General features: G+C 37.6%; 1 protein-coding gene across 1 annotated transcript; it reads right to left on the bottom strand.

Annotated features, from left to right (window-relative positions):
* Positions 1–811: 811 nt before the first annotated feature.
* MGAT4C (MGAT4 family member C) lies at positions 812–25,332 on the bottom strand. The gene is made up of 3 exons (XM_075552740.1): positions 25,186–25,332; positions 5,501–5,648; positions 812–1,953 (listed from the first exon to the last, which is right to left on the bottom strand). The coding sequence occupies exons 1-3, from the start codon at positions 25,330–25,332 to the stop codon at positions 812–814; spliced, it is 1,437 nt and encodes a 478-aa protein (XP_075408855.1).
* Between the last annotated feature and the right edge of the window lie 1,889 nt (positions 25,333–27,221).

The raw sequence follows: 27,221 nt of genomic DNA, 5'->3' as shown, positions 1-27,221 counted from the left end.
ATCCCTTCACCTCTTATTTATTTATTTATTTATTTTTGCAAAAGGGAAACTAGAAAAGACTGCTTCCCACAGAAACATTATTAACAATAGTGCTCAATTAAATGCTTTAAAATAGTTGACCGTGTCCCCTGTCATATAAATAAGCTGGGGAGACAGTGTTGATTCTATTCTCCCTTCAGAGCCCCACACACGCGTACAAGTCTTCAGCAAAGGCATCATGTCCATGAAGAGGTATTCAGTGTAAACATAAAGACGTCAATGGAAGCTTAAGTTTATAAGGAAAAAAAGAATCAAACTATCATTCTAACCAACTGCATCTTCGCACAGATGCTTAATAAGAGCTACCCAATGATATATTTTTTCTTAAAGAAGTGTGTACAGTTGGTAGCATTTTACAACAATCTTCATCCAACAATATTTATTTTGTCATTTTCGATTCAGTATGCCACCTTTTTAAAAGTCAGTTGCAATTTTCAAACAACCACGATAATATCAATATTTGAGGGGGTGTCTACAAAAGGTGTATTGAAAATGGAATTGATGGTAGAATTTTTCTATGAATTTTTGTATGTGTGTCTGCCATCAACTATGAGCTGCAATTCAACTTCAGAAATTAAAATAATTACACGAGGGGGCTAGAATCAGTTTATGTTGGTGATGTTTAAAACAAAACTGCCATGATGACTAGCATTTCTTTTAATGGATTTTACTCATCGCTTTCCCTCCAAAAGACAAAGGTAGCAAAAGGGGACGGTGGCACAAACGAACCAGGGAGACCTGTTTCTGTAATGGAACCCATTAGTTTAATTGGTTAAGAAGTCCAAATGCTGATACTCCTAATGATCAGCCATTCTTTCTGTGTTTTGGTGACATGTATCCTTATACAATGAATGTTAAATGGAACTTTTTGGTTCACATCTGACATCTCAAAGTTCCCATTTCGGAATGCCCCTAGTCTTAAATAAGTTACACATTGCTTCCCTATTTTGCTAGTCGTAGCTTCTTCCCCAACATCCAGTACTCCGTGATGTAAAATTTCATTTTGCCGGTCTAGTGTTCCAGTGGTCACTTTAATTTTGCTGATTATAATTGGGTTTTCAAACACGATTAAGAAGATGTTTCCTGTTGTTGGTGGTTTTCCCCAAAAGTACTCATCAGCACCACTATAAGCCTTGCTGGCGTCATAGTTCTCGAATACATTCATGTTGGTGTACAGCTTTGCAGGAGGGTTATCAGGAATGTCTAGAGACTCTTCTTCAAAATCATCATCCTTCAGCTTGTTGTCAAAGCCTTTGTAGGATGAATAATAACCCATGTGCTGAAAGAGAGAAGGTTTGAAACGGATCACATTTTTCTGAGCCAACAGAGTCCGAAAATAAGGCATTAGCCAATCACAAGGCATTTCTTGATAAAACATTAATAAAAAATGTGCCAAGCGTGGGAGATCATGAGAATGATAGAGTTTTCCGATGTAGCCCAGCTTAGAAAACTCAAGGGTGACCCAGTATGTCCCTTCTAGGGATGTAATGACTTTCCTGATGGCAGTTAAGAAGTTTTTTGAACATCGGACGTCATCTTCAAGCATTAGGTAATAATCTGATGTATTGGCACAAAAATTAAGCAAAAAAGCATAATCTACATTTTGCTTGGAACGGAATTTGACTCTATCTTCTGGGTCATTGTAATTTCTTTTAAGACCATCCAGGGTTGGGTAATATTCCTCAGGCGCATGTATAACCATTAATCTCCCAGCAATAACATGGTGGGCAAATTTTTTTGTAATTTCCTGGATCATGGTCTCACGCCAGGATGAATTGAAGTCTGATAGAGAAACCACTACTGAAATTTCCTTTAGTTCTTCATAACTTGACTGTTCAAATATTGACTTGATTGTTTCAAGTAAATAGTTTCCTTTCTTTCGTTTCACTGATGAAAGTCCAATTGTAAGGTATCCTAAGCAAAATAAATGAGGGAGAAAAATTAAAAGAGAACTAGGTTTTGAAAATCATAGGGAAAATTATATAATATTGCTCTTAGGGTTGCTACTATATTAATAATTTCTGTAAAAGATAATATGTATTTCAAAAATCAAATGATTAAACTGCATAAATCTTAAGGTCTTTATGTATAATTGATTTTTTGACAAAATATATTTTGTCTTAAATACACTGAAGTATGAGCTTTATTTCTCTAATATTTGTTCATACAATATAAAAAAATGGTAACATGATCTGTAGCATAATGTTGTCATACATGCCCTTTAGAGAATACAGGTATATATTTGGTTAACACAAAAGTTGTAAGAAATAACTGCGAAAGAAAAAGGGAATTCAAATGTAAGGCTGCAAATTAGCCTCAAATTAATTTTAAAAGATAACTCAGTTTTTAATAATCGTATTTTCATATAAATATGTTATATATATATTCTTCTCTTTTTTTAGTTATTACATGCTATTAAGCCAAAATAAGTCAAAGTTTAAATTTTATCCCACGTCTTATATAAGAAGCAATTAATATCATAAAGCATTTCTGATAAGTTACATGATTGCTCAAATGTATAGCACATTGTTTCAAGATTCAGGCATCAATATTTTTCTCAATTTGAAACATATTTTATAATAATTATATTTAAAGGAAGTTTTTTTCATCAACTCACACTAAAAATTTAAAAGTTGGCTATTTTTAGGGACATGATGGTTATCTGGGAAGTGCTAGCTAAATCTTTCTTAATGAAATCATTAACATTTTGAGACTCTCATATCCATCATGATTCAGAACTAAATGGAATTTTTGTATCTCCATTTTGGAAATATGGAAATGTTTATATTCACCTAAACTATTGCTTACACACACACATTTGTGATTTGTGGAATATGGAAACATTCACATCCAAACAGATAGTTCTTAGTAATGTGTCAGAGATTATCTAGAACCTTAAAATGTTAAGCCACTTGAATTCATTAATACTCAGTAGACAAAAATGATAGAGCCTTTTTTCCACCTAAGAGGGAGAAGTCTATGTATGATAGATACATGCAATATACATTTGAATATTCATAACAGATTTTTGGCATAGATTTTCTATTATTATCCTCTCTGTTTTACATTGAGGAAACTTGATGAAATAACATGCAAAGAATCATACTTAGTATGTTGTGAAGGACTAACATTTAACCTCTTTTGCTCTTATTCTCTGTTTTTTACTCTCTCTAGCCTAGAAGAGTTAGTTTGTATGCCAGTAGACGTTAGCAAATTTAGCATGGAAAAGAGAAATTAGTAGCATTTGAACAAAGGTCGTGTAGCAGGTAAGAAATAATAGCAGAAGTTTTACACAATTAGAAATTTCTTTGAGAGCAATATACAATTAAGTTGGTGGAATAAAAGTGAGCTAGAGCTAAAGAAGTCTAAATTAAGATAAGTCATAATTTGCTCACCCCAGAGATCACAAGCTCTTGGTATAAACCTTTCTTAATAGAAAGCTCAAATGTGTATTCTTTATACATTTTAATGAGGACTCTTAATATTTAGTCTTGCAATCACTGTATTTCACTAATTATAAGATTTACATTATGTCATACTAAGACATTTTAAAATCAGTTTGTATGTATACCACTAGTGTCATTTTATTATTAAAATATACAATTGGGTACTTTTCTTAGTGGACCTGCAGTATGACTCGTCTCAGGCCTTACCCTTTATGTCTCTTAGCTTGTATCTTTTGTTTGTTCTTGAGGTAAATCTGCACTGAGTACAGCATACTTGTTGTGGATTCTGTGGGTCATTCAGCAATTTGATAGACACAGTCGAAGAGGGAAAGTTAGGTGGTGTGAAGTGGGGTAAACATGGGGATTAATGAACTTCTGGATAATCTTCGCTGATTTCATCCTGCGAGGCTAGGGTTTAGAGAGAGGAACACTGCTTGCGTAATTTGGGTCTAATTGATCAGAGAAAGGAAAATGAGACTTCCAAATACACAAGTGGAGTATTGAATGGTGTGCATTATCCACCGCACAGATGTCGTGCTTTCAGTCTCCTTACAGGATTGCAAACTTCACTATTGACAACTTGATGTAAAGACCCAAATTCCCACAGCTTGACCAATAGCTAACATCATGATAAATGGAGAAAAGATTGAAGTTGTCAAGGATTTTGTCTTGCTTGGATCCATAATCCATGCTCATGACAGCATCTGCAGAGAGCTCAAAAGATGATTTTCATTGGGTAATGAGCCACCCAAGACATCATTAGAGTATTGAAAAGCAGGGATGTGGAGGACTAAGTGGTGCCTGGCCCAAGTCACAGTATTGTCACTCGCCTCTTGTGCATGTGAAAAATAGACAGCGATGGAGAAGAAAGACCGAGAAGAATCAGTGCATTAGAATTGTGGTGCTGGAGAAGAATATTGAAAGTACCAGGGACTGCCAAAAGAACAAACACATCTGCCTTGGAAGAAGTATAGCCGGAATGATCCTAAGAAGTAATGATGGCAAGACTTGTCTTGCAGACTTTGGACATGTCAAGAGAGACCAGTTCCAGAGCAGGACATCATGTGTGGTCAAAGTAGAGGAGCAGAAAAAAGGGGAAGGCCCAAGAAGAGGGACTGACACAATGTCTTCAAGAAGGGCTCCAAGACCCCTGTCAAAAGGCCTGGACCTCAACCCGGATTTCTGCACGAAGCAGCTTATCCTCTATGCCCACTGGACTTTTTGTGCAAAAGGAGGGCAACAGGGCAACAAGGGGAGTAAAGTAACCAAGTCCCCGAGGGATCCTGAAAATAGCCTTCTGACTTGGGGGAACAGGGCTTGGCACCTCATCAGACTTGATCGGAAAACATACATAAGGGTCAGCAGCAGACCTGGAACTAAAAAAAAAAAAAAAAGGGTTTAACCCTTGGAAAAATTGTGAGGATGATACAGTACCGGGCAGTATTTAGTTCTGTTGAGCATAAAGTCACTATGAGACGGAACCTACTTGATGGTACCTAACAACGGCAATGTACTTGGCAGGACTCTTAGTGACTACAGTCGTAAAATTAGATAATGATCCTTTTTATAATCTTCTGTGTTTTAGAATTTATGAAATATATTACATTTTTTCTTGGCTGAAAATATTTTTCCAAGCTTACTTTCATTTATTCATAACCCATAAAAATTAAGCTAAAACCATGAAACGTATAGAATTCATAATATAGGAATATTTAGATTAGAAATTAACTTATTAAATTTATTTCCCCCATCTCTCTATATAATTCTACAGCTAACTGTTGAAATGTTTATACTATACATAGGAATTTTAATGTTTTGCTATTAAAGGAAATCAATGCATGAGAAATTGCATTTTCACTAAGCTATTTTTGTTTAAAATCTAGGAACCATTAAAGACTTTCCAGAACAATATGAGCAAAGTTCTTAAACTTTTAATAACTTATAAATGCAACACAGTACTATTTTGAAACAAAGCATTTTGTGTGTATGTCATTTAACGTTCTAAGGATACTCACGTTTTCTTTGTAAAGGTGTGACTGCTAGGTAGCGATAGGTGACATTTATGACTCCTGAGAAATTAGATAAATCTTTGAATTTATGTACATAGCGTTCTGGATTCAGTTGATGACTAGAAGTTTCCCTTAAAAGTTGTTTATCTCTTTCCTGAATGCCAAAAAAAAAATAGGCGGAGAAAAAAATGAATAATAGATGATTGTGAGTTAAATAGTTTCTACTTAAGTATGGTTGGGATATATAATATAGGGTATTATATTAGAGAGCTGTAAAAAGCACATGGATAGGTAGAACTAAAAAGGAATAGGATTTTTACATTAACTTTTAAGGATCTCTCACGTAACCCATAAAACATAAATAATCACCCCTCACCTGTTTTCGTATCTAGACTCTTTCAGAATCGCTCTTTTATTCAATTCTTTATACTACAATTACATGTTATTCACTATGGATATTATAATTAGGGAATTTTATTGATTAAAAAATCTCTGAAATGTAAATTTCCTTTGATAACAGTAACCATCCTACACAAGAACTCCAGCACTTTCATATTTTGACAGCAATCTCTGACAGTTTCAATTAACAGTAGTTTTCACCCAATTCTACATATTTGAGCCACAGTACGCTATTTTCTCTTTGCCAAGCACCACCAAAGACATGAGCCATGTAAGTTTCATGAATCAGAAATGTTAAGAATGATCATGAGATGTAGGATTAGGATGATGAATATGGTATTTGCATTTTGAATCAAGAAACGATCTTAAGCCTTGTATATGCCACTGCCATTAAAGACATTGAAAAGGGCCAGACCTTGATAAAAGGAGATATGTTGTTGTTTTAAAATATTTAGAGATGCCATAATTAGGATATATTTGTTCTAAAGCTAAGAAATATGAATACATGAATTTATTTTCCAGTGACAATATATATATTTTTTTGTATATGTGTTACCCTGTTGGAGTGAAGTCTGATTCTTTTATATTTAAGATTTCATACACCCTATTTGATAGTAGATTTATGTTACTTAATTTTCAAAATGATTTGTGTGCAAGAAAATATTACTATTAAGGTGAAAATATACTTACATGACTATTTTTCTGATTTATTTTTCTTTGATATAAATTCAGTTGTGTATCAAATTATTAATTAACAATTGATCAAATTCTTACTGGTTATATGTTATTAACAAAATAAGATTATGAATATAATTCACAATCTTTGAAATAATATGTTTTGAGCTATCTAATCAGGAAGAAATATTCCTTTTTGTTAAGGTGCATTGATATATCTGTACATTTCTACTATTATCAATAGGCTGCTAAGCATATGCAAGCTGTTAAAAATGGATTAATGCTTTGGTTCTGATATTTTTTTGGCCATGGCAAGGGAAATTAATGAATCTCCAGCTCTAATTGATCATAAAAGACTAATATACAAATTTTACTTCCATTTAGGATATTCAATTTTTAAATTAAACTCATATAAAGGAAAAATGAATAATTTATCATTTAAAATCTGTAGCAAGATAGAAATTATTTTAGGAAAATTATTAATTGGAATTAGGGGAGATGACAGGTTATTTACAGGAGTTTTCCATGTGGTTCTTACTAAATCAAGAATCACTCTGAACATCTTCTTTTTAATCAGTTAAAACACATGGACCTACATTTGGTACTAGGTATTATATTTCTGCATACTATGTTGCCTTGGTTATTTGGAAATTGAAATACAATCAAGAGATTCTACCCTTATGTAAAGAAGTATAAATCAAATAATATGGTTACAAAATCATAGGTCTCTTTATTAGTCAAAAGCATCAAAAGGTGAAATTGCTTTTCTTTCTTTTTTTATGTATAGTATTATTTTATTCTTTGGCATATTTCTCATTTGAGTAAATTTTTAAAAAATCATTTTATTGGGGCTCATGCAACTCTTATCACAATCCATACATGCATCTTATCACAATCCATACATGCATCAATTGTGTAAAGCACACTTATACATTTGTTGCCCTCATCATTCTCAAAATTCACTTTCTGCTTGGGTTCCTGAAATCAGCTCCTCATTTTCCTTTTTCCCTTCCCCCTCCCTCCCCACTCCCCCCTCCCTCATGAACCCTCAATAATTTATAGATTATTATTTTATCTTATCTTGCACTGCCCAGTGTCTCCCTTCACCCACTATTCTTTGCCCATCCCCCCAGAGAGGAGGTTATATGTAGATCCTTATGATCAGTTCCCCCTTTCTACCCGCCTTCCCTCTCGGTATTGCCACTCTCACCGCTGGTCCTGAGAGGTTCATCTGTCCCAGATTCCCTGTGTTTCTAGTTCCCATCTGTACCGCTGTGCATCCTCTGGTCTAACCAGGTTTGCAAAGTAGAAGTGGGACCATGATAATTGGGGGGAGGAAGCGTTTAAGAACTAGAGGAAGGATGTGAGTTTCATTATTGCTACACTGAACCCTGAGTGACTCATCTCCTCCCCACTACCCCTCTGCAAGGGATGTCTAGTTGTCTTCAGATGGGCATTGGGTCTCCATTGCGCGCTCCCCTCATTCACGATGATATGACATTTTTTTAATCCTCCACTGATTACTATTTACATTGAAAGGCACTGTTGCTTTTTCTCTAACCCTTTCCCAAAGAAATCTGCACTCTTTGGTTCACATTACATAGAAATGACCAGTGTGGCATCATTTAGAGACTCCTTTTCAATGCAGTTTGAGTTTTGGAGAACACAAGAGAGTTCTCAAGTTATAATACAAGGGGGAAAGAGTGGATGAAGGAAGCTTTCCCATCAAAATTCTCACAATACAGTTCTTGCTAATCTCCAAGGTTGATGAAGTACTTTGTCTTTTGGGAAAATTTCTTGGTACAGCTTTTCTGACCTTTTCCTAACCAACACAGTTTTCCACTTTCTTAAAATCTCTCCTTAATAGGTCCACTGATTGTCTTTTGTTCTTGGGCAAAAGCTCTCAAGATTTTAAGAAATCTCCAAAAAAAAAACCAGGCGCCATAACATCAAAGCTAACACTTCTGCCTTGAATTTAGCTAGACCATCAGGTCCCCTGTGGAGCCATTCTTTTCAATGTACCTCATTTTTAATGTTTTCTAAAATGCATTGTGAAACGTCTTCCCAAGCTTGTGCAGTGGTGGAAGTATTCATTAGTCTATTCTAAGGAATGTGGTAGAGAGTTACCTAACCCGCTGACTGCAAGCGATCGACATTTGTGTTCATTTCAAGGAAAAGTGACCCAACAGAATAGGTGGACAATATAAAAAACTATCAAGATAAAAACTATATATATAAAAATATCAAGTATTATAACTTGAGAACTCCCTTGTGTTCCCCAAAACTCAAACAGCATTGAAAAGGAGTCCCTAAATGATGCCACGTTGGTCATTTCTATGTAATGTAAGTCAAAGAGTGCAGATTTCTCAAAGAAAGGGTTAGAGAGAAAGCAACTATGCATATAGCACATGCAAATAAAATTTAATTGAAGATAATAAAAAATGACTGCATCTGTACATTGATAGGGAACTGCCAGAAATTCAACCACATTCAGAAAAGCATTTGAAACAAGGATTACTATATTGGTGATAGCAGATGGATCTTGACTGAAAGCACAGAATAACAGAAACAGGTTACTAGTGTTTGATTGACTACGCAGTCATTCAATTGTATGTATAACCTTGCGAAGAATGAGAATTCCAGAACCATTAATTTTCCTGGTGCAGAAACTATATAAAAGGCAATTGTTGGAAAAGAACACAGGAATCCTTCATGGATTAATATCATAAATGTGTGCTTCAGAGTTGAATCATTTAACCATAGTTATTAAATCTTTATGCTGTGCAAATTATCAGAGAATCTAGACTGTATGAAAATAATAGGATAACAGATTACACAACTTGCTGAAATCCAGGACTTAAAGCCTTTGCCGAGAAGATCAAGGACTATAGTGTGCAGTATGGATTACAACTCAGTATAAAGAAGACCAAAAACCTCACAATTGGGTTAATAGACAACATAGTGATAAATTGAAGAATAAAAGGATTGAAATTGTCGAGAATTTTCATTTTACTTGTATCCACAATCAATTCACCTGCAAGAACTAGTCAAGAAAACAAACCAAGTATTGCACTGGGCAAAAGTGCTGCACAGATCTCCTGAACGTTTTGTCTTCGGCTGGATTCTCTAGAGAAGCAAAACCAGCAACACTTTAGATAGATAGATAGATAGATAGATAGATAGATAGATAGATAGATAGATAGAAATTTGTCTCAAGAAAATGGTTAATATAATTGTAGAACTGGGAAAGTTCAAGCCCAGGTAGGTCCCAAGTCCATGGTTCAGATGTTAAACTGGAGGCTTTGCCACACTCACATAGCTGCAGAGGACAATAAACCCAAAATCAACAGGAAGAAGACAGGCCTGCAGAGGTCAATGAATCTAAGGTCAAGCTTGTGACTATAGAGGTTAACATATTTAAGGAGGTCAGCTAGCAGGCTGATGTTGACTCTTAGGGCTGGGGGCAATATGGCTGGCCATTGGCTCAAGTCCACAGAACCAGAAGACAATGAGTCAGATGCAAGATATATACGAAGGGGTACCCCCCACCCCAAACTGGTATTTTTTCAAGTCTATATATTTCAATTTTTTAACAAAGCGATTACCTTCAAAATACTCTTCATTACATTTTGTTAAATCTGCAATTCCATTCTTAGAAACATTTTTCAAACTCATCAGTTTGTATGACTGACAGCACCACCCTTGTTTTTTTCTTCACTTCTTTGTCCTTTCATGTCCCTCTTCATTCATGGAGTCAGGTGCTCTGGAGGAGAGGAATGCTGTATTTTACCTAAAACTGGTGCACTGAGATGGCTGCGTGAGCAGGTGCATTGTCATGGTGGCAAAACGAGTCCCCATCTGCCATAAATCAGTCTTTCTTTGGTCACACAGTTATGCAACTGTTTTAGAACCTCTACATAGAAAGTTTGATTTGCAGTCTGACCTGGTGGAAAGAACTCCAAAAGACCTATGAGTTGACATTTTCATCCATTCAGGAAGTTGACGGATATCCACAATGCGGTTACCATCAATGGACACTTCACCTTTTTTGAAACAAGAAAACCACTCATACACTGAGTTTTTCCCATAACACTGTCCTTGCAAGCTGTTGTGTTAGTCTGAGTACAAGGACAAATCCACAGAAACTCATATGTATAGGAGAGAGTTTTATATAAAGGTTAAGTGCACATCAAGAAAACATCCCAACCTAGTGCTGCCCAAACCCACAAGTCCAACATCAACACATATGTCCAACACCAACTCACAAAGTCATCCTCCATCTCACAAAACACACTATGATGCAGACTGCAGGAGGAAAGCCAAATCAGTGAGTGTTTAAGTATCTCAGCACTGGCAGGGGTCTCTACACGGCTGCTCTAGCACCCAGGGCTGCATTGGGGTAGGTACATGCGGCTTCTCCTTGGGGGTGTCTTGCAGGATGTGAGTCTTGCAAGCTTAAGTAGGGAACTGACTAAGGCAGCTGCACCCTGGTCTGAGCATCATTGAACAAGAGACCTGAGAACTCGAAAGGCAAGGCTCACCAAGCCATTTATCTCTTTGCCCTTCAATTAACCTCACATATGCTTATTGGCTAGGTTGTCACAATAAACTTTATATCAGCTGTGTTCAATATCACAACAGTTCAGTGGCAGTTTTCCTGAGCAGGAAACAAAATTTCACAGCCACACATTGTTCTCTTAAATCAGCCATCACAAAAAGTAGTGTGAGTGAAACTGTTTTAATGAAAAAATTCAGTGACCAGAAAGATCCTTCCCGGGTGATGCCACTGGGTGCACTAACTCAGAACAAGTCGCTTGATGCTTGCCTAGTGGGAAACTACATACTCCAAAAGCTCCACTCTGCCAAGCACAATTCTGGTTTTTTGGGGGGTTACCTCCATGTATTTAGCAAGAGCAGAGCAAATGTTTCCACAGTGTCCACTTACATTGGAAGCAAGTCACACTCCCAAGGAAACCTTTCAATTATATCAGGGCTGTGACATAATCTATTTACAACTGATTGGCTGTTCATAGTGGATCTCATTATGGAGGTGATTACATTGTATTACATCACATAATAGGGGATTAGTATGTTTTTAGTGAGAAACCATTGAGAATCCACTCAGCGAAACTGACGCACAATTTAAATTTCAAAAGTGTTAAAGAGCAAAGCTATCACTTTGAGGATTGAGGTGCCCCTGAATCTAGTCGTGGCATTTTCAACCACCTCACATGCATGTTAAAGGTGAATAATCTGTAAGGAAAACCAGAGAAGAATTGATTCCTTTGAATCATGGTGTTGACAAAGAGTAGTAAGTATACTATGGGTTGGCTGAAGAACAAATAAATCTCTCTTGAGAGAAGTATAGCCAAAAAGCTTCTTAAAGGCAATGATGGCAAGAATTTGTCTCACATCACTTGAACATGCTATCAAGAGAAACCAGTTTCTGGAAAAGGACTTTATGCTTCTCAAAGTAGAGGGTCACTGAACTGGCGGAAGGCCCTTGACTAGATGAAGTAATACAGCGCTACCACAAAGGAATCAACCAGAACAACGGCTGTCGGGATGGCATGAGACCAAGCCATGCTTCTTTGTGCACACAGGGTCACTACAAGTTCAACCAACTGGATGGCACTTGCTAACAACAATGGCATTCTAGCGAGACTAAGACAATTATACAAGGTTTTTATAAAAATTAATGATAAGGAGTTCCATTTCATATACACATGGGTTTATTCTAAGCAAAATATATTTAGGCAGGTCTCGGTGACCTGTGGATGGCTGCAGATAATATACTTGTGTTAGTCTTGCTAGTGTGCTTTGAAAAAGGTCTAATCCAAACTGTGACTTCTAAGTTAAATTGAAGACTTGGTCAGTTAAATTTCACGCAATGAGGTTGCCTCAGAAGGTTAGGGCAACCCTTTGGGGCATCCAACCGATGGTCTCCGTCTGTTGTGCCAAAGGTCACCGTGCGTCAGAACCAACTCAATGGCGCCTAAAACAATAATGGGGTGATCTTGATAGAGGTCATTCAAAGGTCACAAACCTTATTAGAAAAAACGTTCTAAGGAAATTAAAACCATCTTGGATGAGGAAGTTTCACCAATGAATGGTTTTGCATCATGAGAGAGCATCTGCTCATTCTTTAATGGAAACAAGGACGGTCTTACAAGAATTTTGCTGGAAAATGTGAAAGGTACATAGTTTGCATCTCTCAAAGGGCCATTTGATGTGATGTTAATCAAAGACTCAGAATTTTTCAGGGGAGGCTTAGAGAAATGGAATCACTGCTACCTAACATGCACGGTCCTTATTTTTATATAGTTTCCACAAATTTAAGATATTGGTCATGCACCAAAAGACACAGATTTTGGTAGTTACCAGGGTTGGGAGAGGGAAGAAGGGAAGGAGACATAATTGGGCTCAGGTCAGACAGGTACAAACTTGGTGAATGGACCGAAAATATCCTATAAAAGGGAGATGGATAAAAAGGAAGGCAGGGAAAAGCTGTTGAAATGTGGATAAAATGTTTAAATTGTAAAATACATAAATGATGATCTAATATGTAAGCATCCTTCTAATTCCCAATAAAGGGTTGTTTCAAAGCAGCAATAGTCTTACATGTTGATTCTTTTAACAATGGTTTCTATGATTTTTATTTTTACCAACACTTTTGGACTTTCACTGGTATTAGTAAGAGAGGGTGTCTGTAGCCATTCACTGATCACACAGATAGGCTTAACCACAGTTTGTTTAGAATAAGCCAGTATGGGTGAAGTGAAACTCCATAGCAATCTTTTTTTGGATTAACTTTGTATATTTGTGTCATCGCATTAGTGTGTGGTTTTCCTTGCTTGTAAGTACTATCAAGTTGGATCGAACTCATCTTGACCCCGTTACAACAAAGTGAAACACTGCACGTCCTTGGCCATTCTTACAATGGCCTGTAACAACATTTTAAAACGTATCCTTACATACCCAAACTAATTGAAAGTGGAGTTCAACACATGATATTGATAGATGCGGAAAAGCATTCGACGACATCCAACACGCATTCCTGTTTAAGACACTCAAGAAGATAGGAATGGAAGGAAAATTCCTCAGTATTATACAAGCCATATATGGCAACACAACAGCCAACGTGGAAATCAATGAAGAAAAGACAGAAACAATTCCAATGAAAAAGAGGACCAGATAAGGATGCCCCTTTTCCCCACTCCTATTTCACATCATACTGGTGGTGCTAGCTAACAACATAAGGCAAAGAAAGACATCAAAAGTATTCATCTAGGGAAGGAAGAGGCAAAACTATCATTTTTCACAGACAATATGACTTTATATAGCAAAACCCCCCAAACTCCACAAGTGGAGTGTTGGAAGTGATAGTGGAATGTGGCAGAGTGGCAGGATGTAAGATCAACAAACAGAAATCTATGAGACAGCTATACACATCAGACAAGATCACAGAAGAGGAAATTAAAAATGTAGTACCCTTCACAATAGCCAGCCACAAATTGAAATATCTAGGGATATAACTGACTTAAAAAACAAAAGATGTATACAAGGAAAATGACAGAACACTATTACAAGAAACCCAGAATGACCTCAACAAATGGAAGGCTAGCCCATGCTCGTGGTGCAGAAGACTCAATATAGTAAAGATGTCAGTTCTTCCTAAGGCACTATATAAGTTTAATGCTATCCCAATATGAATACCATGGTCCTTCTACAAATAATTGGAAAAACTGATTATCAACTTCATATAGACAGGGAAGAAGCCCAACATTAGCAGAGGCCTTGCTCTACCACACTTTAGCACATATTATACAGCCACAATGCTCAAAACTGTGTGGTACTGGTGTAACAACATATATTCAGACCAATAGAAAAGAGCTGAAAACCCAGAAATGAAAACATCAGCGTACAGACAACTGATTTTTGGTAAGGGCCCCAAAAATAACTGATGGGAAGCAGATGCCCTATTCAATAAGTGATGCTGGAAAAAATAATATCTACCTGCATAAAAATGAAGCAAGACCCTTACCTCACTCCATGCACAAGAATAAACTCAAGGTGGACCCCAGACCTTGAGGTAAAACCCCAAACTATTGGGGCCATTTATGAGGCAATTGGGACTAACCTGAGAACCTTGCCACAGGGAATAGATAGGCTATCGAAATAGGGAAGGATACAAAGCAGAGTCACAAATTGACAAGTGGGATACTCTGAAGATATATCACCTGTGTACATTGAAAGGATTCACCAAGAGAGTAATAAGAGAGCCCATAGACTGGGAAAACATCTTTAGCAATGACACATCAGACAAAGGGCCTTATTACCAAAATCTACAATACTTTGGAAGCTTACAAAAAGAGAAAAAACTAACTGCCCACTGAGGAGTTGGGCAAAGGACCTGAACAGAAGTTTCTCAGGGGCAGAAATCCAAATGGCCAATAAACATATGAAAAAATGTTCCCGATCACTATATCTATAAGAGAAATGCAAATTAAAACAACTACAAAATACCACCTAACACCTCAAAGATAGTCTAATTCAAAAAATCAGAAAGTAACATGTGTTGGAGGGACTGTGGGGACATAGGAATGCTTGAACATTGCTAGAGGACCTGTAGGTATGTACAGCCACTGTGGAAATCAATTTGGTGATATCTAAAACATATGGAAACTAAGCTACCATACGACACAGCAATCCCCTCCTGGGCATATACCCAGAAGAGGCAAGGAAAAAAAAAACACGGCCAGGCATCTGTGCTCCAATGTTTTTCACAGCACAGTTGACAATTGCAAGGAGTTGGAAGCAACCCAAGTTTCCATCAATAGATGAATGGATCAAAAAACGGTGGTACATACGTACAATGGAGTATTATGCATCCCTAAAACTTGGTGATGAACACGTGAAGCACATTGCCGCATGGAAAGAACTGGAGGAAATCATGCTAAGTAAAGTAAGCCAAGCACAAAAGGACAAGTACAACATGAGTTCACTGAGGTAAGCTTAAAAAAAAATTAGGCATAGGGGAAAAGCTACTATATACACACATCCTTGGGGTGAGGTCCAGCATCTATGGCAGGGCCAAACCCAATCCAGGGATACATGCAGCAGCCAACTAAATAAGAGGGGGAAAGAAAGATTAAAAACAACAACAAAAAAAGACATGGGTAGGGGGGGAGCAGGACATTAACCCACCCAAGGGAAAGCTATTGTTTATATCTCCACAGGAGAGGGAGAGACCAAGTTTCAACCTGATGATGCACCAAGACATGAATACAACATACAGGCATGTACAAGGGAATAAACAGAGGTCTGCAGGGCAGGCCCCAATCCCTACTATGTGGGCCTCCCTGCCCTTCAGAAGAATGCACTTGAGAGGACCTTACTGAGGCTAGAGCTTGGGGAGAGGGCGCTTCGGATTACAGCACACGGGAGTAATGCAAAGGGATGGAGAGGGAGGGGAAGACATCCTGGCCCACCAAGCCCTGAGGACAATGTTCCTGCTCAGAGCAGACAACACACGGGGAGGACCATAGGGCCGGCCCCGCCATGAGACATGATGACCCGAACTGAACCATGGCGCTGCAGGGACAGCACTGCAGACACAGTGCAGGAATAGTGCAGGTCTGGCCCCATCACGTGGGGCGAGGCACTGAGGGTGTGCAGCAGAGCAGCAGGGGGAGCAGACTGATGAAATTCCCAGGGAATACCAAAAATAGACTTGGGAGATAGGGTGTGGCACCCCATCAGACTCGACTGGAAAACACTCGTAAGGCCAACGAGCAGACCTTGAACTATTGATAGGCCTTTCCATTTTTGTCAGTGGCTTTCCTTTCATTATTGTTATTTTGTTTTTGTTTTGTTGTTGTTGTATTGTTGGTTTTTCACTTCCTTTGTTGTTTTATTTGACTTTGCCTGGTTTTTGCACTTATTAATGTATCTGCATGTCTATCTAGATAACATAGGCGGGATAAATAATTCAGGGATGAAAAGAATGGGACCAATGGTTCCGAGTGGATACATGAGAAGGAGAGGTTGGAGAAAGGAAGGGGGTGGGGGAACCAACCCAGGGACAAGAAAGCAAGTGAACTAAAATCAATGGAAGGAAGGGCATAGGATGCCTAATGGGGCTTAATCAAGGGCAATGTAGCACTTAGGAATTACTTAACCCTAAAGAAGGCCAAACATGATGGTGAAACAAGAGGGAAGTAAAAGGAAAAAGAGGAAAGACCCAGGAGAGAAAGGACATTTATAGAGGTCTAAATACAGGCATGTGTGTGTGTATATATATAAATGAATAGAACTATGTACTCATATCTATATGTTAAGAATTAAGTTTGAAGATGGACATTGGGCCTCGACTCAAGTACTCCCTCAACACAAGAACACTTTGTTCTAACAATTTGGCATTCTGTGATGCTCAACTTCATGTCACAATCGCTGAAGACAAAATGGGTGCATAAGCAAATGTGGTGGAGAAAGCTGATCATGCCTGGCTATCAAAAGATATAGCAGCTGGGGTCTCAAAAGCCTGAAGATAACAAGTGGCCATCTACCTGAGAAGCAACAAAGCCCACATAGAAGCACACCAGCCTGTGTGATCATGATGTGACAATGGGATCAGGTATCTAAGACCCAGAATAAAATCATATCCAATGTGAATGGGGGAGGGAGTCATGGAGTAGAGATCCAATGCCCATCTGTAGACAATTGGACATCCCTCACAGAGGATTCACAGGGAAGAGGTGAGCCAGTCAGGGTGTAAAACAGCACCAATGAAAGACACATAGTTCCTCTAGTTCTTTGGTGCTTCCTTCCCCCACTATCATGACCTCAATTCTACCTTACAAATGAGATTAGACTAGAGCATGCCCACTGATAGAGATAAGAGCCTGAAACACAAGGAATCCAGGATAGATAAACCCCTCAAGGTCAATGATGAGAGTAGAGGTACCAGGAGAATTATGGGAGGCTGGAGGGAGAAGGCGGAATCCATCACAAGGATCAAGCTATAACCTCTTCCCCCAGGGAGACAAATAACAGAAAAGTTGGGGATGGGGGGCAACAGAAGACAATGTAGAGAGATGAAAATAATCATCTATAACTTATCCAGGGTTCGTGAAGGAGGGAGGGTTGGCGAGGGATGGGGAAGAAATGGGGAGCTGATATCAGAGGCTCTAGTGGGAAGAGAACGCTTTGAAAATGATGATGGAGGCATATGTGCTTGACACACTGGATGAATGTATGAATGGTGATAAGAGATGTAATAGCACCCAATAAAAGTATTTTTAAAAAGAAAGCAGAATTTAAAAACACATGTACAGAATTATTGTTGTTTTATTCACAATAGCTAAAAGAAGGAAACCAAGTGTCCATAACAGACGAACAGAGGAGCAAACTTAGATATAATCACAAAATGGAGTGTTCTTCACGTACATGAAGCTCTGGTACATACCAGCATTTGGATAATATTGTAAACATGATTAATCAAATAAGACAGACACAGTAAGACAAGTATAATCCCACTTATATAAAATATATGAAATAGGTAAATCAATCAACACAAAAAATATTGGTGGTTAGCTTGGCATTAGGGGAAAATCATGAACGTTGATTTTTAATTGTTGAATTCTATTTTATGTAATTTCTATATTAACTACTCAAGAAAAATCTTAGCAATGAGCAAAATTAAAGGTAATGTACAGAGATCAAAATCTATGTAATTAAACACATATATAAAAGTTTAGAATAAAAAACTAATTTAAGCAATTAGTCACTCTGGCTTGTGATTATGAATAAACTTTTATTTCAGTAAGTTTGATAAGGTTCCAGTTTTTAAGTGGTTTAGAGAAGCTTATCTTTGTTTTATTATGATTAAAAATACTTATATCTGTAAAATAGGAAACATTATTTATAATATATAATTAACTTTAATGCACATTTAAATATATACTTTCATATTTTCAATAAAATAAGCTATGACCTAGAATATTGCTATTGTTGGTTACTGTCAATTCTGACTCATGGCAATCCCATGTGTTATAAAACAGAAAGGCACTACAAGGGTGTTTCTACTCTAATCTTAATCTTAGGTCTGAGTCTTGAAAAACCACTGAACCATCTTTGTAATCTGGCACCTCTGTTGTCATTCTGAGTCTGGATTGACAGGATAGCAGCTAACGAGATGCCAACACTCTAAACTGAAATAGAGCACCAGGCCTTTTCTTCTGTGGCACGGATGGCTGTGTTGGAACTGCTCATTTTAGTCTAAGATTTGATTGCAAAGTCTTTGCAACACCTAGGAACTTTATGCCTCAGCAGGTAAGCATATATTAGCCTTGTTTTTGAGGTAAATACACATATATTGTATACAGATATGTTGAAGAGTATATGCATGGCCATTGAATCAATTCCAACTCGGAGCAAGCCTTTAGCACAAAGAAAAAATGCTCTATAGTTTCCAAAGCTGTAATGCTGATGCAAGGAGCCCCGCTGGAGCCATGGTCCTGCACTTGTTGGCTACTGAAAGTTATCAGGGTTGGAGACCCACTGGGGTCTGCACTCCGATCTGTAGGGTCCCTCGGAGTTAGAAAGAGCTGGAGGGCAGAGGTGGACTGGGGCATCTTTTTCCTGGAGGTAGCTAGTCAGTCCAAGTCACCATCCTCCTGTTTGCAGCAAAGCCCTTAGCCCCCGCACCACTGAGACTCTTTGATGGGGGAGCACACCTGTAGGCATGTGTTCTAGAAAGATAAGATTAAGGGCCTTTTCTACACTTTTCATAACTAACAAACAAACTAAAAACCCTGGAAATATGTTGCTCTCTTTTATATCTGAAATGATAATGGACTGATTTGTGATTTAAAAGATGTTTAACAATTTATTTTGAATAATAAAAAATATATGTTTAGAGACAAGTTGGCATCTAGTACTCTAATATTCATACTCAACAACTATAAACATGACTGTAGTCCACATGGTGTGTTCACTTTACTATTCTGTGATTGTAAAAATCTTTTTAAGAATGTATCCTGAGATTCTTATACCAAACACGTAAAAATCTAGACCTACTCGCTGTAAAAGATGGAATGTGTTGATCCTGATCGAAGAACATGCCAGAACATAAAATAAAGTATAACCTATGTGAAATCACTTTGTTAAAGTCTGAAGAACAAGCTTCTTTACACTTTGGGGCATAAATAAATAATGCAACTTTCACCTAAGGCAGTCTTGTTGGCTGCTCTCCCGAGGGGTCTACCTGAGCAGCCAGACTGTCCCTAGATCCCTCCTTTTTGTAGCTACTGCACTTTGGTGTATTTCGCAATAATAAGACAAAGCTTTATGGCAATCATTTTCTGGATGAGGATGCAATGCAATGGACTAGCTACAGACTAAATATATACCCTAGTGACTACTTTGAAGATGCACACACCGAGAGGATAAGTTGATTGGGCATGCAGCATCTCCTCCACTTAGTTTGCCTTGTGATGGTATTTATGTCTGACACTGGGTTCGGTTTCCATTCTCACTAAAAGGCAGATATGTCTCTAATAGATAGGCAAATACACTAAACCTGTGAAAATGCCCAGGATTGCAAGCCACAAATGCCTTTTATAATAGAGAGAGCAGAAGAAAATGTGCTAAAATAACGACAGAGCTCTTGCTATTCCTAGCTCTCGTCTGATTTCTCTGAACTGTAAGATTTCACTGAAGAAACAATTTAAGTGGAATTCAGAAAGAGCTACGAATGTGTATGCTTCAAAAACTGCTTGTAATATGGCCATCTGGAATTCGAAAGGAAAACTAAGTCAGATGAGTTTAAGGAAAAATAAACCAGAGATTTTCAATTGATTAAACAGTGTTTAAAGAAATTATGTTAGTGGGGGACTCATTTTTCCATGACTGATACAATTTTAAAAAGTGTTTTCACTAAATTAGATGATCCTGTTGCTGTTGTCATAGAGCCTATTATGGCTCTTCCCAACCCTTTGTGACAGAGCAGAAGCACCAGTGTTTCCTGGGCCCTCGTCCCCGCGGAGCTGCAAGCGCGCCCAAACCACAGGCCTTTCACCTAGCAGTCAAGGACTGGACCCCTGGTGCCTCCAGAGGCCTGTCAAATAATCCCGCAAAACACGGTGTCAAATCTTCACACACAGCAAGTCAAATCTTTAGGCAGCCAGGACTACTTTAATAAGACCTAGCTCATAAAATAGGACTATTTAAAAATTCACAAAACTGGATAAGGAATGTTTGATTTTCTTATTGACATATACTCTCTCTATATGTATATATTTCATCAAAAATTTCAAGTAGTTTGCCTCCAGAAGGATTTATAGAAGTTTCTTTCAGAAAATGATGTTTTGTGTGTTGAAAGTTAAAAACTGAAATTTCACTTTGATATTACTTCATTCATGCAGTAGAGAACTCACAACAATAAGTGACTTACATACACCATATGTTTATTTTTAAAGATACCATTTAATATCTACCTACAACACTGGGCTCCAAGAAATATTTTTGCTACAAAACTGAATCTTTAAATGAGGAATCTCTGTTTATTTCACAATTTTTAATTCTGTAAAGTAAAATAAAAAATAGCTAGGTCTTCTGAACCTTGTTCTCTTGTTTTTAAGTCTGATGCCTTATGATCATGATTTTGAAAATCCAAAGTGTCTGTTGTTAGTGAATTGCTTCTGCTTACTAAAGCATGCTCGTTCAAGTTCTATTAGTCTAGCACTTACAGCCGTTGTAAAATGATGTGGCAAGTAGCATAAAGGGTTTGGAAATCTGGACTCACGGTTAAAGACAAACAGGCATAGGCAGGGGCAAGTCTATACATATGGAATAAGTATACCATTAAGAACATATTATACCATTAAGAAAATATTATACCATTAAGAAAATATGTACAGCAAGTAAAATGCTATACAGGAAACACCTAGGAAGTTCTACACGAGCTAATAATAGATAGATGGTCAATAAGAGGCAGAATAGCATTTGGCACTGACTACAAGGGTACAAGGGTAAGCTTAAACAAGTTTCATTTGCTAAAACCTGTGTGTATATGGACTTCACTTCTATGTCAGTTCATCTTACTGTGGTGACTTTGTGCGTTCACTGTGTTGGAGGAGATCTATATTTGTGTCGAAAAGGGACTTAACAAAATGCAGAACACACAAAACAATATCATTGTTATCACATACAATTAAAATTTTGCTGAAGATCATCCAACATTTGCATTAGGACATTGACAGGGACCAGCCGTTGGTTCAGGCCAGTTGCAGAAGAGGACATAGAATAAGGAATATCATTGCCAAGATCAGATGGGTCTTGACTGAAAGCAGAGTATCAGAATGATATTTACTGGCCTTTTATTGATTATGCCAAAGTTTTGAACTGTGCGTATTCTAACAAGTTATGGATAACCTTGAGAAAAATGGGAATTCCAGAACACTCTTTTTCCTCATGCAGAACTTGTACATGAGTCAAGAGGCAGTTTGCTGGCAAAACAAATGGATACAACATGATTTAAAATCGTGTAAAGTGTGTAAAAGGGTTGTATCCTCTCACCATATTTGTTCAATCTCCATCAGAGAAGCTGGATTATATGAAGAAAATGTGCATTGGGATCGGCAGAAGGCTTATTAACCACCTGCCTTATGCAAAAGACAACAATCCTTGCTTGCTGGCAGCGAGGAGGGTTTGGAACACTTGTTGATGAAGGTGAAGGTTCATCACCTTAAGTAGAGATTATGACTAAATGTGAAGAAGATAACATCCACACAACTGGATCGATAGGTAACATTGTGATAAATGGAGAAAAGCTTGCACGTGTCGAGGATTTTGTCTCACTTGGATCTACAATCACAGTTCAAGGAAGAGCAGTCAAGAGATCAAAAGAAGAGTTGCAGTTGGTAAGTCGGCAGCACAAAACCACTTTAGAGTGTTGAAAGCAAGGGTGTTACTTTGAGGAGCAAGGTGAGCCTGACCCAAACCATAGTAGTTTCAATTGCTTTATATTCTTATGAATTTGGACTTTGAATAAGGAACACCATAGAAGAATTGATGCACTTAAATTGTGGTGTTGGAGAAGAATATTTAAAGTACCGCAGACTGCTAAAAGGACAAACCTATCTGTCTTGGAAGAAGAATAGCCAGAGTGCTCATAGAGGCAAGGATGGCAAGCTTTTGTCTCACATACTTTGCACAGATTGCCAGGAGACACCAGTCTTTGGACGAGTACTGTATATACTTGTGCATAAGCAGAGTTTTTCAGCACATTTAAAAAAATCATTTTTTTACAACTCTTATCACAATCCATACATCCATCTATCGTGTCAAGCACATTTGTACATTTGTTGCCATCATCATTCCCAGAACATTTGCTTTCTACTTGATCCCTTAGTATCAGCTCATCATTCCTCCCTCCCATGAACCCTTGATAATTTATAAATTATTATTATTTTGTCATGACTTATACTGCACGACATCTCCCTTTACCCACTTTTCTGTATCGGTGTACATCCACTTGTCTAGGCAGATTTGTAAGGTAGAATTGGGATCATGATAGTTGGGGGGGGGGTGGAAGTATTTAAGAACTGGACTGAGGAAACTTGTACCTTTCATCGTTGCTACACTGCACTCTGACTCACTCATATCCTCCCTGCAACCCTTCTGGAAGGGGATGTCCAGTTGCCTACAGATGGGCTTTGGGTCCCCACTCTGCATTTCCCCTCATTCACAATGATATGATTTTTTGTTCTTTGATGCCTGCTACCTGATCCCTTCGACATCTCGTGATCACACAGTCTGGTGTTTCAACACATTTTTTTATGCAGTTTTGTTGTAAAATTAGGTGCCTCTGCTGATAGTCGGGCCAGCTTATACCTAATGTATACACGATACACCATGCTTGGTAAAAATAGATGGGCAGTGAAAGGGAGAACCCTCACGGAGATCGATTGGTACAGTGGCTGCAACTATGGGCTCAAGCATAGGGACAATTCTGAAGATGGCATAGGACTTTGTAGTCTTTAATTCTGTTGTGCACAGGGTTATTATGGGATGGAACTGACTCATTGGCACCTAACAACAACAACAGCAACAACATACATGAACTGGCACCCTAACAGCAATACGCTTTGACTCTTAAAGTACTAATTGTTTACATACTAATTTAAATTGAGGTAATCTAGGACAGATGAACCCCTCAGGACCAACAGTGAGCGTGGTGATACTGGGAGGGAAGGGGGTGTAGAAAAGGGGAACCTATCTTGGGGATCTACATATAACCTCCTCTCTGGGGGATGGGCAACAGGAAAGTGGGTGAAGGGAGACGCTGGACAGTGTAAGATAAGATAAAATAATAATTTATAAATTATTAAGGGTTCATGAGGGAGGGGGCAGGGGGGAGAGAGGGGGAGGGAAAAAAGGAAAATGAGCTGATTCCAGGAACCCAAGTGGAAAGCAAATGTTGAAAATGATAAGGGCAACAAATGTATCATGGTGCTTTGCTCAATTGATGTATGTGTGGATTGTGATGGAAGTTGCATGAGCCCCAATAAAATGATTTATAAAAATAATAATAATAAAAAAAAGAAATTGAGATAATCTTTAAATAATAGTAATTTAACTTTTCATTATTTATATATCGATATATGACTACAAATAATGGCTAAAGATTGTGTGATTTTTCAAAATATATTCTTATTGAAAAAAATAAATGCCAACATCTATATTATTCTCCTCATACATGGGATATCATACTTATAAAACCAACAGAAATTAATAAATTAAATTATCATAATTAGAATAACTTATTGTCTGTTTCACTTAAGATTGTTTCATATTTAGTATGTACTCATTTTCTATTTCTATTAACTACTGAATAGTTGATGTGTAAATACTTTTAGTCTTTAACATATTTTCAGTGAATATAATGTATAATATAGTGATCTTTTAGAGGCATTCAAAATCCAAATACAGTCCCATAATTATAGTAAGATATAATTTCCTTCTTAAACACAATAGTGAAACCATTCACTTCATTAGTGAAGTGTTTGAAACCTTGATTATCAAGTAGAAAAGGAGGAAAAGTAAGAATAATAATTTTAATGTAAACTCTTCTTTATTCTATGTACTTCAAATTAAAAATTTTGAAGTAATTATTTTGCATATTAATTCACCATAGTTAAAATTACTAGTTTATTTGCACTTATGTGCAAATATTTAAATTGAAATATGCAAATCATCCACTGCCATTGAGAATTGATTCTGACTCATAGCTACTCAATATAAGTTCTGTAAATCTTTTGAGAACGGATAGTTTCATTTATTTCCCCAGAGCAGCTGATGGGTTTGAACGGACAACCTTAATGTTTAGTGGTCCAACACTTACAGTACCACCAATGCTCCACATTAAAGATAACTGAAAAATATAGGCAATTTAATAGTAGAAATATTTAATGAACACTAAAATATAGACAGGAAATGTATGTGTTATAATTTTGCTCACCCTGTCACAACAATATGCTGGGAGTGAAGTAAGTTTATGATTGGACCAAGTCTCGGCCTAATTTCAAACAAAATATTCAGCTTCCAACACTTACCAGAACATAAGTATCTTCCATGTATAAATTCATAAACAGAAGGAAAATGACAAGAACTCCCAAGAAGGAAACTGCAGAACGTTTCCGCAAGCATCTCATTTTATCCAATATTTCAAAAATATGTTTCATTTGATGAAATGTAAACATTCTCTTCTGTGGAAAAGAGGGACAGACTCACAGTTAATTTCAGATGCAAGTGTCTTTTTATATTGCCTCTATTTAAGCTGTGCTGTCATTAGGTCCCATTCAGTCAGTTCCGACTCACAGTGACCTTACATACAACAGAATTTTGTATAACACTGTCTGGTCCTGGCATATTTCAAAAATAATTACCCATTATGTGTAAACTAAATTTGGTTTCAAATTTCACACATAAATTACAGGCTATAAATTCATTAATGTAAGTCAGCACACTGCTTTATATGGATGCAGAGTTAAATACTATGAAACGTAGGTCTTCGTTCTCTCTGGAAAAGTGAACATCAGAAACAGCAATTTGAGCAGAACATCATTTATTAGACATGGAATGACAATTTGAGAGAAAAACAGAAAAGTCAACTGTCATCCAGAGATATAGCATTGAGGGATTTTTAAATGTAATATTTCACAAATACTGTCTTGACCCACTTTTGAGATCATGACAATAAAATCTCTATTAATTCTCCTTCCCAGGCAGTTTGCAAAACTTACACCCCAACCAGTTTTTCCCTTATCAGACTCCAGCACTCCTGAGTTACAACACTTGCACCCCAACCAGTTTTTCCCTTATCAGACTCCAGCACTCCTGAGTTACAACACCGACGTGTCTCACTGCCCCAGGCCCCGGGTAGCTTTCACTCAGTAGAGTCTTTGTGCCGCAACCAGGGTGATTTTTCAAAATGCCCAGTTCCCAGAATCTCAGAAACTCTTGCTAACCCCACTCTCCTCACAGACATAAGACATTTCCAACAACTTTGTTCCCATCTGCAGCCTACGAAGGACCCCTGCGTTGAAACATCTCTAGTTAGCGTTCCATCTTTGGTCTGTACGGGTGACTTTGTGTTACAGCCTAACGTTCAAAGAACCTATGCGGACTTAATATCTTCTTATTATAAAGCAACCATCTACATTCCCATATTAAAATATTGTAAAATGGAAGATACAAGGAGTGTAGGCTGACATTGGCCCTGAATTGAAGTTTTGGGAAGGAATCGCGGATGACTGAAACTGACAGTGAAATACCTGGGCTCTTGTGTTACAAAAATGCAAATGTGCGTGCCAAAGCTAACTTCATCTATGATAAGAGACTCATAGCCTCTGTGTGTGTGTGTGCGTGTGCGCGTGCATGTGCATGTTTTATAATTGAAGTGAGATGTGAGGTCAATGTGATTGCTAATCTTTAAAGTATTTAATTTTTATTTATTTATTTTTAGTCATTTTATTGGAGGCTTGTACAACTCTTATCACAATCCATACATACATCCACTGTGCCAAGCACATTTGTTCATCTGTTGCCATCATCATTCCCAGAATATTTGCTTTCTACTTGAGCCCTTGGTATTAGCGCCTCATTTTTTCCCTTCCTCCCCACCCGCCCCTCCCCCATGAGCCCTTGATAGTTTATAAATTATTATTACTTTGTCATGCCTGACACTGTCTGACGTCACCCTTCATCCACTTCTTCAATAGCCAAATAAAACTGTTTTGTAAATTAAGAACTGCAGCAGGAAAATTAGGTCGCCACTGGAAGCATATAAAAAACCAGTCGCAAAATAGAACAGTTATTTTGCACCTAAAAGGACAAAGACAGGTGTAACTAGGTCTGCATAGAATCAGAACACAGATATGGTGGAAAGCTTTAGAAACCATGCACTGTGGAGAAACACGTATCTTTGAGTTACTGGCCCACTGCTCATCCTCACTACCTCCTAAATAACTCGCTGCCTTAGAATCATGCTGGCTCACACGGTCACTGCCACAGGAGTAGCAAGCTCGGTCTTATTCCCGCGGAGCTGAGGGTGGCTTCAAATTGCAGACCAGGTGGACAGCAGCTCAAC

The sequence above is a fragment of the Tenrec ecaudatus genome, chromosome 6 (genome assembly GCF_050624435.1).
Source record: "Tenrec ecaudatus isolate mTenEca1 chromosome 6, mTenEca1.hap1, whole genome shotgun sequence".
Lineage (NCBI taxonomy): Eukaryota > Metazoa > Chordata > Mammalia > Afrosoricida > Tenrecidae > Tenrec > Tenrec ecaudatus.
This window is presented reverse-complemented; position numbering and strand designations above follow the sequence as displayed.